General features: G+C 36.5%; 1 protein-coding gene across 1 annotated transcript in view; it reads left to right on the forward strand.

Annotated features, from left to right (window-relative positions):
- The window catches only part of MYCBP2 (MYC binding protein 2), a 173,487-nt gene that overhangs the window by 60,104 nt on the left and 97,843 nt on the right, over positions 1 to 15,540 (forward strand). Inside the window, exons 18-21 of the mRNA XM_079304272.1 lie at positions 636 to 743; positions 7,894 to 8,013; positions 8,743 to 8,824; positions 14,648 to 14,765. Coding sequence (XP_079160398.1) covers positions 636 to 743; positions 7,894 to 8,013; positions 8,743 to 8,824; positions 14,648 to 14,765 — 428 coding nt within the window. The remainder of the gene's footprint in view (positions 1 to 635; positions 744 to 7,893; positions 8,014 to 8,742; positions 8,825 to 14,647; positions 14,766 to 15,540) is intronic.

The following is a 15,540-nucleotide window of genomic DNA, read 5'->3' on the forward strand; positions in this document are numbered from 1 at the left end:
AATCTGGAAAAAAAATTAAATACAATCATTGGTTTCTTTAAATCAAATCTTCTCTTTAGAGAAGACCTTTAAATTGATGGAAAAAATATTTTTAAAAGGATTTCAAAATTACTAAGTGGATAAAAGTCATTATTTGAATAACTTTCTTCATGAAACATGGAATCTTTTCTTTGAAGGTTATAACTGTGCATCTTAAGTATAGTAATTGCAAACCATTTATGGTGGTGATTTTTAAATTGAGCATTTATATTATGATCTTGTTCCAAATCAGTGTTTTGAATGTTATATGGTAGGATTTGAGACATGATAATTATTCTTTTTATCTTTTCAACACAATAATGAGTATTTGCTATCAAATTTTGCTCTAGTGTGCATATGTTGTATTTCCATTGCTTGCAGTACAGTTGCATACTTGGAAATTCAGGTAAAACTATCACTATGGGATATTTATTGGTTTTTTGCTTAAGTTATCAAGAAATGGCAACTTTTTTGTATTTTAAGGTCTTTTGAATTTAAGACAAGATTGTCATTATCATTATTTTTGTTTTTTTCATTGCTTTTAATTTGAATTTTGTTTAACACACTGTTTTCGTTTTGTGAGCTTTCCTATGCATGTGCAAAATGTTTCTCCTCAGGCCCCCTTGTAATTCCTGGTCCTATTTTTATGAACCATCGAGAACAGGCTCTAGCCAGAATCAGACTCTCTCCAGCACCGCTAAAGCATAAACGGGACAAGCACAAAGGTATTTGGTCTTCCTTATTGACTAGGGTGGAAATAAACCCAGCCTCCCAGTCACTTCTTCCAGATGCTGCATCTGTCTTTTCAAAGAACTGCACAAAATGAGTTCTGCCTTTCTTCCTGTTAGTATCTAGTTACCTGAGGAGAAAGAAAATGCATTTAAATGTTGACCTTTCTTTAGAAGTGTTAATGTTCATTAGTCTGCATCATCTTTGTTTTTCTTTCCCCCTTTTTTAGTGAAATATGCACTGTCTTTCTGTTTGTCTTCTTTCATTTCTAATGCTATCTCATTCTTGAGGTTCTTTATTTTTACTCTAGGAAATTTTACATGCTAGAGTGACTCAAGACTGTTGCACTGTTTGTGTTTTTTATCCTTTATGTTGTGTATTTGAAGTATTTACTTAAATGTATCAGTTCCAGGCTTGTTAATTCTAGCATATATCTTTTCTTGTATGTTGTCTTTCAACAAGCCCTTTTTAGAGAGAAATATTTGAAATAATATAAACATTACTTTTTGCTAACTTAGAATGGGGAGAATCAAAATACAGGTTTTTCTCTGCAGTATTCTTGAGTAAAATGGCTTTTTATAGAGTATATAGATATGGAGGTGATATTTTGGACATTTTTGTATGTCTGGCAAGCCAGTTCATTATATCTTCAATTTCTAAGTGTGTCATTTGTTCAGATATTATTCAAATATTTGTTCAGACTTACATGTTTCTTTGAAAGTGGTAGTGTATTACTAACTGAACTTACTGAAGTTGTCTCAAATCTGTTCTTAGTTTATACATACCTGTGTATTAATATGTCTGTACATATATTATTTATTTATAGAAGATATGTAAAATGCAGGCTACAGTCCTGATCAAAATAGGAAGCTCCTAAAAATTGTGAACCCAGAGTGCTTTGACTATTTGCTAAAGAATAGCTTAATATTAAAAGAGTTAGTATGGCATTTCAGTTGAATTAGTGGAAGTTACTGATTGTGTTTGGCATGTATGCAAACAAACTGTATGTCAGTTTGAAGCCTTATGGGATAAAGCTACAGTGTGTGTGGGTGATAGGCTTACAGTGTTATGAACATACTGGATCATGAAATCATCTTAAGTTTATTTTTTATGAAAATGAAAGCAAAATCTGATACTTTGTGCATAACATTCAGTCTTTTTGGAAGGCATATTATCCGAGCTTTAAGTCTTGATTGATTTAGTAGAATAACCTATCATAGTCTTATTGGAGACATTGCATGCTGAAAGAGAACCTACTGAATCTAAGTGTTACGTGGGTGACAATTTGCTGATGGCCATTATTCTTTAGCTGGATGCTATTGCTACTTGTACTGCAAACCCTTGACTCTGCAGGCAAGTGCATAAAGAAGAGTATGGTTGTCCTGCCTTCATCTGTGGTTTTTTTTGGAATGTGTTAGTCATTGGAACTCATTTCAGGTCAAGTATCTCCTTACAAGAAGTGTGTCAGCTTGAGGCTTATGTTGCCTTGAAGTTTTAAGAATTGTCAGAACAGTGTTAAAGGTTAAATTGCCAGATATGCCCAGTAGAACTGAACATTTCTTTTTCTTTAAGGAAGTCTATATGGAAGGAAATACTCAGTTTTAGTTCTTTGTATCTTGTGGTAAACAGATAAGGAGGTTTACAAGTAAACTTTTAGACCCTTCTCTGCCTCAGAAGACTGCCTTTCTAAAGACAGCCATAAATTCCACTAGGAACTAGAAATACCCCATAACTTGTCAAAGAGATTCAAAGGGGAAAAGGAAAAGTGAAGTGACTTGTTATCCAAGTAATAGGCAAGGTGGGAATTGTGAAAAAGATTATGTATATCTCTTATTTTAGAAAGCATGCCTCTCTTCTTGAGGAAGAATGTAAAAGCAATAATAGAGCAGAGATTAAAATACATTACCACATCAAAATCAGCAAGTTCTTTTATTTTTGAACATGATGCTTTCCCAACTTCCCTCCTTCATGCAGATGTTTCTGCTATAGTAGTCTTCTTCATACCATCCAGACCTTCAAGGTTTTGGGGCAAGGAACATTTAGTTCAGCTGGCAGTATTGATAAGGCCAGTACTAAACTTGCTGGTACCTGCCTGTTGCAGGTAGTTCTGCTTGCAGCTGCAGAACTCCTCTTGATAATGAGTGTGGACAGCTTCCTCAGGACTTCTTCAGACAATTATGGTCTAATATAAAAAGTGTATTTGATATGTACTTGTAAATATTGTCAAACCATGGAGTCATGGAATAGTTTGATTTGGAAAGGACCTTAAAGGTCATTCAGTCCCAACCCCCTGACATGGACAGAGACCTTCCACTAGATCAGGTTGCTCAAAGCTCCATCCAGCCTGGCCTAGAACACTTGCAGGGGTGGGAGATCCTTGATACCTCTGGGTGACCTGTTGCAATGCTTCATCACCCTCTGAGTAAAGGCTTTTTTTGTAATAATCTGTTTGTCTGTCACTTGTGGAATTCCTCTATTGGTTGTCCAGTTGAAAACTCCTTCATTGAAACAGCCATTTTTTAGAAATCTCACCATTGCCATTTACTCTTTTCACATTTTTAGGGTCTGCATAGCAAGATCATTGTTACTGCAAAAAACTGTATAATTAAGCATATTCTTCCTGATCTATGTCTTCTGTGTCTTTCACAGTTACTTATAGAAAAGATTAGGTACAACATTTTTGGTATTCATGGAGTGGTTTGGCACTAAGAAAAATGAGCTTGTGCTTCATCACTTATTCTTTAATGAGGTAGTGAGTTTCCAGTCTACATCTCCAATCCCTGTGGATTTCCGTAACTGAGGATCGGAGTAAAAAGGATTAATGAAAGTCTGTAAAATTTTCTCTACTGCAGAAATGGACTCTGAGTAGAAATAAAAAACAAAGTAAGCTTTCTGAGTCAGCTAAGATTCAGCAGTTTGAATGCCACCTTTTTCCTGTATTCGGAAGTAGTGGTAAATGTTCTAAGGAATATGAAACAAGTACCCTCAGAAGGACTAAGACGAGATGAATCTGAACCTGCATGGATGGAACAACATATAGGCCAATCATTTTGCAAATGCTAAGACAAAATTACCAGATATTCAAGAAAATGCACTTGTAATTTGCTTTTTACCTTATTAGCTAAGATACTGTGTGAAGGGCAGAGTAGTTTGAAGCACTCATTGGAGTGGGACAGCTGACAGTGAAAAACCTACATCTAAGACTGAGTTTATAATTAGAATGAGAGTACATTATCAGTTTATTTTACATGTGATGCTCTTGACTCTGCATATCATATTTCACCTATAAGCTCAAGTAAGCTCCGTAGAAACCTCTAAAGAATCCAACATACGTACTTTTTGTGCTGCCCTCGTAGAATGGATGAATTTCACAATCAGAGTATGTCCCTTTTCCCCCTGCACTGTTGCAATAAAATTGGTTACAGATATTTCAGCTGCAGCCTGGTATAGACAGGCAAGAAGCTGCAGGCACAGGATGATTAATGTTGTGTATAAAGTCTGTAAATTACAGCACTCAGAACACCCTGTGAGTGTTGGACATCACACAGACTAACCAGTAACTTGACCAATGTGCTTTATTTGGGTAATTGCTGCTGAACAGAACCAAGATTTCTTGGCATGTGATGTGGTCTGAAGAGACAGTTAATGTAAGAATTTTTAATGTACAGTCATATTCCATTGACACTTTTCACCTGTGGGTTATTTAACATCTTTAGAAGTGCTTTTTCTCTCCTCCAAAGATGGATGGTGAGTGAGAAATGGAATATCACTGCCCTTACTGCTAGAGAATGCTAAGAAAATGCTTTTCCTCTCTTCTGGGCCAAGCAAGGGTCCACCACATCTTTCTGTAACGTTGCTGGGTTTGGGTTTTTTTATGCCAGAAGAAGTCTCATTTACAGCTTATTACTTCACTTGCTATTTGGACTGAATGGGCTTTTCCTTTGTTCCTGGAAGATAGGTATTTATGTGGCAGCAATATAAGCCAGGAGAACTTCTAAGCATGTTTAATGGAGGAGGAAATTGTCTTCAGAAGTTAAGAATTGTTCTGAGGAAAATGGAGTGGTAGTGGGGATTGGTGGGTTGTATTTGTGGTTCTCTCTTTCCTTTGCCAACTTTGAGATATCAGAGATGAAAACCCATCATTGTGAAGTTGTTCATGGAGCACACCTCTGTGTTGACAGCAGGAAGTGCTGCACACCTTTTCCTTGAGGCTTTCTTCTCTCAGAGAGGAGTCAAAGTTTCTGTACAGTGGTACTTGAGTTGGATAACACTGGAGGTTCTGACTTTCTCTGCTTAAAGGTTCCATGCATTCCACAAGAAGAGTCTCTGCTTCAGTAATCTTTTTATGCTTCCCCTTTAGGAACAGTTATTTTGATACTGCTTCTATTGAAATGAAAAAGTGCACAATTGTTTGAAGAAAAGCTAAGTGTGTCTTCTTAGTTATAGTTGTTCCTTGCAACGTTCAAGTAAGCTTTGGGCATCCACCTTTGACTCACATTTAAAAAAAAACAAAAAAACCCGATTGTTTGAAAGTAATGGAAGGGAAGGGGATGGTCCAGTTTATTTGAAGCCTTATCTCTAAGTGCAAGTTCTCCAAGCCAGTGCTGCTGTAAAAATATGATATATATTGGCCATGTAATGAAGAAATTGATAAACAGTGTAGTGCAGAAGTATTGCTCTAAAAGTAATTATACTCTATTTGGCAAAGTAAGATATGTATGAAAGACAGTTGCTTCTATTCCTGCATTCTTAGAACCTTTGAGGAGTCACTTTTGGAAATTGAAAATGCAAACTTTATAAATCTTTATACTTTAAAACACATTTATTTCTCAGATAAGTAATTGTAAAACTTGTTTCGTGTGAAGGTACTTGTCTTCACGTCTTGCAACGAATATTTAGTATTTCCTTAAGGGAAGTACGATGTTATGCTTTCATTTACAACTTTGAAGAAAATGAGGATATATCTAGGATCAGGTTTTATTGAGAGATAGTATGACATATTTATCAGCTGAGAAAACAGCAATCCCCTACTTTTTATTAGTAGTTTTTGAAGCCCTTTAGAGCAGAATGTTTTTCTTACAGTGAGGCAGAAAATGCACATATGCCTCTTTAAGTTTCTGCAGATCACTTGATATGCTGCTGTTGCATGACCAGAAGACACCTACTGCTACATTTTGTTAATGTGACTGTGCAGGTGACATGGTTGCTGTATGCCCAGTGTGTATCATTGCAGGTGCAGGCAGCCATGACACATTCTTACTGGACGTGTATTTCTGACAGAGGATTATTCAAGTGCATTTGCATTGTGGGAGAGCTCATATTTTTCATTATTCAGCAATGTCTGTGGGGGGAGGGGAGATGGGCCACAGGAAGACTTACAGAATAATCAACTGTTTTTCTACTCTGTCCGAAAAACTTGTATGAAATTGGGAAGCAGTAAGCAGACTGCTTGCTGAATAAATAATTCTGGTGGCAATATGAGCTGCTAGAACCACCTCCTGATTACTCCTGATTAATATACATAGCATTTAATGCAAAAGTAAAACAAAAAGTTCAAAGGTACTGTATTTGAGAAGTACTAAAATTTTAATGAAATACTGTGAGCTGCTCAAGGCAGAATTGCAGGACTAAGAGGAAAACTGTAATTTTGCGGGGGTTGTTGTTAAGTCATTATTCTGCCTCCTTATATTTGCTTTTGTTATTAATACCAAAAAAACTCAGCTGCGCACAGACCTTCAGAGACATTTCTTCTAATTTTTGTGTAGTATGGTAGTACACAACCTCAAAAATCCCTTGGCAATTTTGAGAGGCAGGTTTTTTTAATTACATCTCCATTTCACACATATCCAGCATGTAAAGCATGTTTCAAAGGGGATACTTTACCTACGCTTTTAAACCTAGTTCTTGAAAACCATTAGAACCTATACACACTGTTCTTTACAGATGTGAACTACATGCAGATTCATGTAATTTCTATACTCGAGTAATCACTAGAAAATAGCTTTATTCTTAGAACAGTAAGATTTTTTTTTTTAACTGGCATGTAATAAAAGTGAGAAATGAGTTTACTGTATCAGCTGTTCCTCTGCAATAAAAAGAAATTTTTGAGCAGTATGTATAAAAGCAGAGTTATATTAAAAAAAATTTATAAGTCTGTAATTGCTGTGCTTCACAGAGTGAATAATAAAATCTTGAAGTTCAGACTTATGCTGATGATTATTCAGGAAAACATGTAGAAATTCTAAATACAGATGTAAATTGACAATACCTTGAATTCTTTGAGCAACAGTATTTTCCTGTATCAGTTTTATTAAAAGAGCAGTACTCAGACTTATCACAGAGAGAATGTGCAGTCTTCTATGTACAGTTATTTCTCACTTCATGAATTTCTATAATTTCTCAATGCTGGAGAATGACTAAAGTTTAATAGATGGTGGAAACATTCTGATTTCTGGAAGAGATGGTAGCTTGCAAGAAATTTAGGAATAGCACATTGCACTTCAGTGCTTCTGTGCAATGTGGAGGCAGTTTGACTTCAGGAACCAATAATATACTTTATACTTACTAAACACATACTTGCTTAGTAAAGAAAATCTCAGAAATGTTGTCTAAAAATGGATGGAAACAGATGTGCTCTTGGTGAGTTGTCTGCATTGCTACAAATGTACTATGTAAGTAATTGTCAGCTGCTTAAAAACAGGCTGTGGCTGAGTTGGAGTCAAGTAAACTTCTTGAAGAGTAGTAATTGGAAAAGGTAGACTAGGCTTTGCGTGTTAAGTTTAAATTGCAGTGTTGCCTACTTACTAATGTGATATTATTGAGGAATGAAAGTGATGGCTTTTAAACAAAGCTTCTAAAGTTTGAATTTTCTGCTTAACTTGTTCTTTTTGTCTGCTCTTTGGAATGTTTCTGCTTTAGAGGATGTTTTCTAGTGTGTACCTTTATAGAACATTGTTTAAAAATAGAGTTTCTGTCATTTTCCACATCTGCTTTGATGCCACATTTTGAGCTCTTCTGCTACTCTGTGAATTCTCTCCTACCTTACAAGTGGTGGAGTGGGCAGTTGTTTACTATTCTTGCTCTATTATTTTTTCTAATATAACTTCATTAGAATGCATAGGCTATAACTGTAAGTTTTGTTTATAGATGGAAGTGGAGAAAGAGGTGAGAAGGATGCCAGCAAAATCACAACATATCCACCAGGGGCTGTTCGCTTTGACTGTGAACTGCGAGCTGTTCAAGTCAGTTGTGGATTTCACCATTCAGGTAAAAACAAATACATCTATGTTAATTATGATAGGATTTTTTTTAAGGTGTGTCTTCACTGCTTTGTTTTTGATTCTTAATGTGAATATATATGTGAAAAGTTGAAAATGTGGCAGGGTCATTTTGTAACCTACTATACAGTCATAGAAACATAGAATATCTTTGGTCCAAAGGGACCCACAAGGATCATCGAGTCCAAGTCCTGGCTCTGCAGAGTACCATCTCCAAGAATCACACCATGTGCCTGAGAGTGTTGTCCAAACACTCCTGAGCTCTGTCAGGCTTCTGTGACTGCTTCACTGTGGAGCTTATTGTGGTGTCCGACTACCCTCTGGGTGAAGAAGCTTTTACTAATATCCAGCTTAAACTTGCCCTGACATATTTTATACCATTTTATTTCAGGCTAAAGTAAGATCACCACCCAAATCCTCACATCACTTCCTCGATTCCAGCAATGAAGGGCAGCTCAGTGTCCTTCAACAGTGAAAAGGACTATGAGTATTACATACTGAGTTACATCAGAGCTTGTAAGCAATTTTGGAGTCAGTTTATAACATCTGCATGGCAGAGGCAGAGCTCTACTCCTGCATAGAAGTGCTAGTTGTTTTGGGTTGTGGAATCTGGTCTGGATCTCTTGGGAATCAATAACTGCTACACGGAAGGGTAGTGAACACTGTTGCAGTGCCGTATCATGTGTGTATGTCAGAAAAATATTTTGTTGTTTTTCAGTGGTTTTGATGGAGAATGGTGATGTTTACACATTTGGATATGGGCAGCATGGTCAGCTCGGACACGGTGATGTTAATTCCAGGTAAGCGGGTAATCAAAGAATGTGGTTGTGTATTACTGTACTGCTATGTAAGAAATGGCTGCATTTCTGATTCTCTGTAGCTAGCAACTATGGAACTTCAAATACAGACCAAATAAAGTTGAAAAGCTCTTGTTCTGCACTTTCTCCCCATAACCCTCTGAATATTGATACAATAACAGTACTCTTGTACTGTATAAGTAATTAATGCATGAAAGATTCTGTGCATAGCTATTAGCATTGCTTTGATAATAGTTTGAAGTACTTCTCTCTTTAATTCTCCCTACATATGTGAGAATTACATTGAAGTCATTGAGATTTCATTATTTCTGTAATACACTACATGTGCAATAATTCAAATATGATATTGTAAACCTCAATAAAACTGTTCCTGTTAAATCATTGATAAGAGTTCACAGAATATTTGGAGTTGGCAGGGAGTCACAACCATCATCATGTCCAACTCTTTAAGTGAATGGTCTGTATTGGGATCCAGCCTGCAACCTTGGTGTTACAAGCACTGTGCTCTGACCAACTGAGCTCATCTCAGTTCAATTATTATATGATTTTTTGCTCATCAGTAATCTCCTAAATCAAGTCCCTAAGCTTTGGTCTCAGTTGCATTTTGTAGTCATTTCTTTTGGGTGTTGGCAGAACAGTGATGTGTGCTTTCTCTGTGGTCAGTGGAAAGAGAAAAGTCAACAGAGCATGGAAAGGTATTTGACTAACCAGCCGCTGCTTACATGCTTTAGGTGTGCCTAGTAGCTCTGTAAACTTGATCTCCATTGACTACAGTGAGAGCATAGATAATTAAATATAAATCTCTTTAATGTGAAGCTCAATCTCACCCTTATGATCTCATGCTTAGTCTCATCTATTCATTAAAGTAGAAAACCATTGTCCTGCCATAAAAGGAGATGTGATTTAGATCTTTGAACGTGTACATATGCCATATAATGCACGTTATGGGGTTTCTATAGTAGAAATATTTTAGACTTCTGTACTGGACTACTGATGTCCAGTAATACTCAAGTATCCTTACATAAAATGCAGAGCAGAACATCCATGACCTGTCTTCAGTTCTCTCATTTCTCTTGTAGCAGTCAATTACTGAACATCTATCCTCCTAATGTCTTTGGAAACTTCAAAATGCTTTCTTTTGTCAAGTTCCTGAAGAAATCTTCATCTTAAAACTTTATTGGATTCACTAAGCCAAAGGGGGAGAGGAAAGAAGGAGTATACTGGAAATACTGCCTTGTATTGGCTACTGTGCCTCATAGTAGTCTCTGGACTGTTACCCCTACTCAGTTTGCATTCGACTGGTGAATGCAGTCTGGGTTTCTGTCTGTGATAGTCATATCACAGACAAGTGCTTTGTTTTTCCTTCCTGGAAATTCTTGGGTGTTTGTTCCAAGGAACAATGGCTTAAACTAGCAAGTCAAGTTGCTATTAGAATAAGGCCAGTTTCCTGTCTTAAAGACTGAAGAGGTACACACAGCTGTGACATTTGTACTGGTAACTTAATGTCACCTATTTTCAACTTTGATTAAATGATGTGGCTTTTCAGAAGGCTTTGGAGCTGTCTGCTGTATTTGTCAGTATTTCAGGTGGTAAACCCTACATCTGTTGCTTATTTAGATAGAAATTGGGTGAAGACCAATAGTAGTTCCAAGTGAGATCCTAAAGAAGAATATGACAAATCTTGTGCTGAAGGATAGTGCTTGACCAGAAGTAGAAGCTGAGAAGGTGCAAGTGACATGGCACAGACCTTTGTATCATTCTACATCATACCCTAGAAAGTGTCTGAAAAAAGCCTTGAAGAAATTTGGAGTGTGTCCTGTGCATGAGAACTGGCTATAGTACTATATTGCTATTTAGCACCATCATTCAAATTATAATTTCTTCATTGATGTACTTCTTTTTCCAGCTTTAAGTAGAGATCTCTCCTCTGTCCTCACAGTAAGGGATTCAGAGAAGGAAACAGGGAATCCTTATGCAGAGTTCCACCTCAGTTGGGACGCAGTGGTGCTCAGATGGCCAGCTCCTGCCAGGTCAGTGGTATGTCAGTCATGCAGTGTGTCACATTGCCTGTATTGACCTCAGGAAGAGCATCATCTTCTGAATCCAGGAACTGATACTCTACTGTGTTTCTGGGGGAGAGAGAGAGAAAGAGAGAGAAGAGAGGAGAGGAAATAAAAAGTAATATTTAGGCATCCTTTCAGAGACTTTTGCCTTGCAGTGTAAAGATTTAGTAGTGAGACTATATATTTAAAAGTCTTGAAAATGTTCAAGTATTTGAATTCTGAACAACTGTTCAGACATGCCTTTCTCCTTAATTAAGAGGATTCTGGACTCCTCTATTAGAATATTGTAAACATCACAAATTCTTCCTCTACTTCAGTAGAAATGAGATAGATTACATGCCCTGTCAGTAAGCTGGAACCATTAAATCAGCCTGTGTAGGCTTTTTGTTGTAGCATCCACAGTGGCAGATGTTGATGAGCTATTCACTACATGAAAGATTTGTCAGTTTGTGCTTATATTCTCTTCAAATTAGATGCTGGTGAATAGAAATTCAGTGGAAGCAAGAAATGCTTTGCAATGTCTAGTCTTGGTGAAAAATAGCATGTATTGTGCTCAGGTAAGCAAAGACCTGTTTGTTGATGATGCTTCTCTCAAGAAGCTGGAAGTTAAAGCTCCAGGATCTTTCTGTTACTGTTCAAAATTTGTCTGCATTTTTTTAAAACTCTTGATTTCAGCATTCCAGTAGCAAGTACGTGACCTGGCAGCCAAGCTCCAGAAATTGAATGACTACAGTGATACAGTCTTCATAGGATTTTGCTTCCAAAGGTTCAGCAGTAACATAAACCAAAATTGATCAGACCTTCCATAGATGGTCAGCTATGTTTCACCTGAAGATAAAAAACAGAGACTATATTCTGTTAATAACTCCAGGGGAAAAAAATGTGTTCCATCATCTCTGTTTGTTAGACCATGTTTCTAGGTATATTTTCTGATTGTTTTGCTCCAGTGGTAGAGTACAGGTCATATGTACATCTTTTTACCAGATTTCCTGTAGCATGTAGTCACTTCTAAAATATAAAAATCTCCATTTTCTCTGTAATGAAGTTACAGCTGTGCTTGCTATGGACAGAAGTTGCTCTTGGTTTCCTCTTACCCACTGCACAGTAACAGCTGCCGGTGCACTGTGTTTACAGCACCATGGTCAGCTGCCCCAAGTGACATGTTTTGGGAACTGGCAGGCAGCTGTTTGCTGTGTAAGTACCACGGACAGCGATTGTTCAAACAGGTTATGCATGATGAATTTCCAAAGACTGCAACTGCTCTCAGAAGTGCTTACCCTTTGGGATGGAAGAGCGTTTCCTTGTGGGCAGCCAGAATGCGTCTGGACCTTCTTCAGGATCCTGAGTTTGCTGATGCATGTACAACCACTCAATTATTCAGCAATTGTTGCTTTCCCCCAAGGGATCTCAGGTTATATTTTCTCTATAGCTGAAGCTGGACTTTTGTGATTGACCAAACATTCTGTGACTTTAACACCAGAGTGTCTTTCCACTCCATCCCAGAAGAATAGTCCTTGTTTTCCTTGATTCAGATAGGGAAACTTCGGTTGTTAAAACTTTTCCCAGAGTCTCTCAGACTCTTCAGTGTCTATTCTGAGCTTTCCTGTTTTGAGTTTCAGGGGGATAAGGAAATACTCAGTAGTATCACAGGTTTTAAATTCTATGTGCACTACTCAAACTGGCTTAATGTATTTTTTTAAATTCCTCTTCTTTTTATGAAGTGAAAAGTAGTTTCTTGCAATTCATGTTTGTTTTATGATGTAGTTAAGTATCTTAAATTTTTTTTTCTGTTAATTTCTAAATTGACTGATAGACTGTAGTTGGCCATTCCAAAAGCTGGGTGATCGTAATGAAAAAGCTATTTAAGCAGGTAATGTATTTAATCTCTCTGTATTAGGGGCCGATTTGATTTTGCTCTGCTGTTGCCAAGAGATTATCAAACACAGCATTCATATAACATTGCTGATAGATTCAATTGGAAAAACAGAAAGATAAATAGTATGGTTATAATAGCTTAGTTTTTAAGCATTAAAAAAATGAAATATTCACTACTTTTTTTTAATATATAAATATGTGATTGATATATTCATTCCATGCCTGCAGCTGTCATAATTTTGAGGGAGAGGAAGAAACCCTTTTGATAAAAATACTTTCTTTTAACAGAAGTGCTTTTGGATTAGTTGCTAGTTATATTTTATTTATGTTTTGATGCTTTTTTGAGCTTTCTTAAAGTTAATGAGAAACAAATATAAAGTTTTGTGGGTTTTTTTTAAATGTTGTCATCGGTGTTGCTTAATAAACTTTGATCTGTGTATAATCAGTGATATCCAAATCCATGTGCCTGTAGACCAAGAAAAGTGCCGAAATTTGTGTCATGTTATCTACTTAATTTTATTCTGACCTTCAGTCCTTTCGTCTCTACTAATCATCCACCAAAATCCACATTTACCACCGAAGAATACTGTATACCTATGTTCATCCTTCTTTATGTCATCAACCTGTCTTCATGCTGCATTCCTCTGTTCCACATTTTCATATGTTCACATCTTCCCATCTACCCTTTTTCTGCTGAACATGATGCTTCATTTTCCTCATACTTTGTTGACTTCTATTTTACCTGCAATTCAGCCAAACTCAGAACTTTGAGATGAACCATCTTTTTAGCACATCAGCTGTTAAACAATAACTAGCTAACTATGAGCTGGCCTTTTTTTATTCCAGTATAAAACAACCTGTTCTTATTTTAGGTTGCCCTACTTTTCAAAGGCTCTCTTTGAAAGTAAGTTCACATAGTGCTGTCATCCTCTGTATAGCTCTGAGCCCCGCTTCCAAACATAAAACTATGTGGGAATAACTTGTTCTTCAAATTGACAGTCTTTCTAACTCTACAGGAAACATTAAGTCTAGGTAGACATTCATAATGGGATTCAAAGTCTTGTAGGTTTCTCTTCTCTTTGTTGGGACTGAAATAAAAATTTTAGTGTTTCATAGTTTTTATCTTTTGTGCTCTTTCTGTTCCAAGTCATCAGTTCAAGTTTTCTTTCTTTGCATCTCGAACACCCTGTCATTTTTTTCCCTTCATTTTTGCTGAAATGGAACAATTATTTTCTTCTGTCTGTCCATATTTGGGAGACAAAAGGGTTAGACCTTTTCATATCTCTATGGAAAACAGTTTGGAGAGGTCTATTCTTTATTGAGTCTGAGTTTGATGGGAGAGGAGTAGGCCTTTATTTCTTTTGTAATTCCCTAGACAATGATCTTGAGAGTGCTGTAGCAACATTGATTCTGGTAACTGTGCTAGAATATCAGCCATGCAATGCTTCAATTGCTTCTGGGGTTTCAGTGCTTAGATAGCGTTCTCAGAACATATTTTATTGCTACATTTCATTGCGATATATTTTGTATTCATAAAAAATACACACAGACTTATGTTATTGTATCTACACAACTGTAATTCTAGAATTATATATTAAATTAATTCTTATTGTATGCTAATTTGAGTTTTAACTGAAGAGACGGTCCCTGATCTGTTTCCCCTGTAACAGAAGAGCATAAACTTATCTGGTGCAGTCTTTCAAACCTCTGTTAGTTTAATGTGTAACATGTTTCTTGGCTCTAATTTTCTAGTGTATGTGAAGCTAGTGAATATATGTCACAGTGATTAAAATACTTATAATACTTATGTATATTTTAAATGCTGCATGACCATGTACTGATACATAATTAATTTATTTTTATATAGGGGATGTCCCACTTTGGTACAAGCATTACCAGGTCCTAGTACACAAGTTACTGCTGGGAGCAACCACACAGCTATTCTCTTAATGGATGGACAGGTTTTCACATTTGGAAGTTTCTCAGTAAGGAAATGTTATCTGCTTATGGGAATAAGCTAATATTGTTGTGTTGTTCAGAGACCTGTGAGGACTGCTTATACTTGCTCTTACAGAACTGTGCATGACTTCTGCATGTCTTCAGTGCCCATTATGTTTTAAAATGTAGCCTTTATTAAAGTTCTGGTTAGAAAAGCATGATGCCAGGAATTCTTGGGATTTTATTATACATTAATGAAGATGGTGTTTTACAACAGTGTTATTTTATAAGGTGCATCAGTTTTCTCAAACTCTTACTGTTTCCAGCTTGGTTCTAAGTAAATGTTGTCTATTCTCTTACTTGTCTCCATTTGATAGAACAAAGTGTCTTGGTTTCTTCCATAGGAACAGCAGTGAGTTGCAGAAATTCTGCTTACAATTGAGGGGAGAGGTTATTGCTCAGTATAACACAGCACAACTCCAGTAGTCTTCTTTCATATCCACACAGTGTATATTTTCCCGTGTCCATGTGGAATCCATCCTAATATTCACTAAACAAGCATTTAAGTATTGCTTACTTCCCTCTGTGCCTCCCTGTCTTTGCTACAATGCCCCTTATAGCGATCTCTGCATGGTCATTGTTTGCACATTTTCTCAAGTGTTTTTATTGGGGACTTTTTTTGTAAATGCTAGAACATAGGTATTGAGCTATTTTTGCATACTTTAGAAACTACATACTGCCAAACACAACAGAGGAGAAATTTCAACTTTTGAAATCTTCTTACCAAAAAAAAAAAAAAAAACAAAACAAAAAAAAACAAAA

Source organism: Erithacus rubecula (assembly GCF_903797595.1).
Source record: "Erithacus rubecula genome assembly, chromosome: 1".
Classification (NCBI taxonomy): domain Eukaryota; kingdom Metazoa; phylum Chordata; class Aves; order Passeriformes; family Muscicapidae; genus Erithacus; species Erithacus rubecula.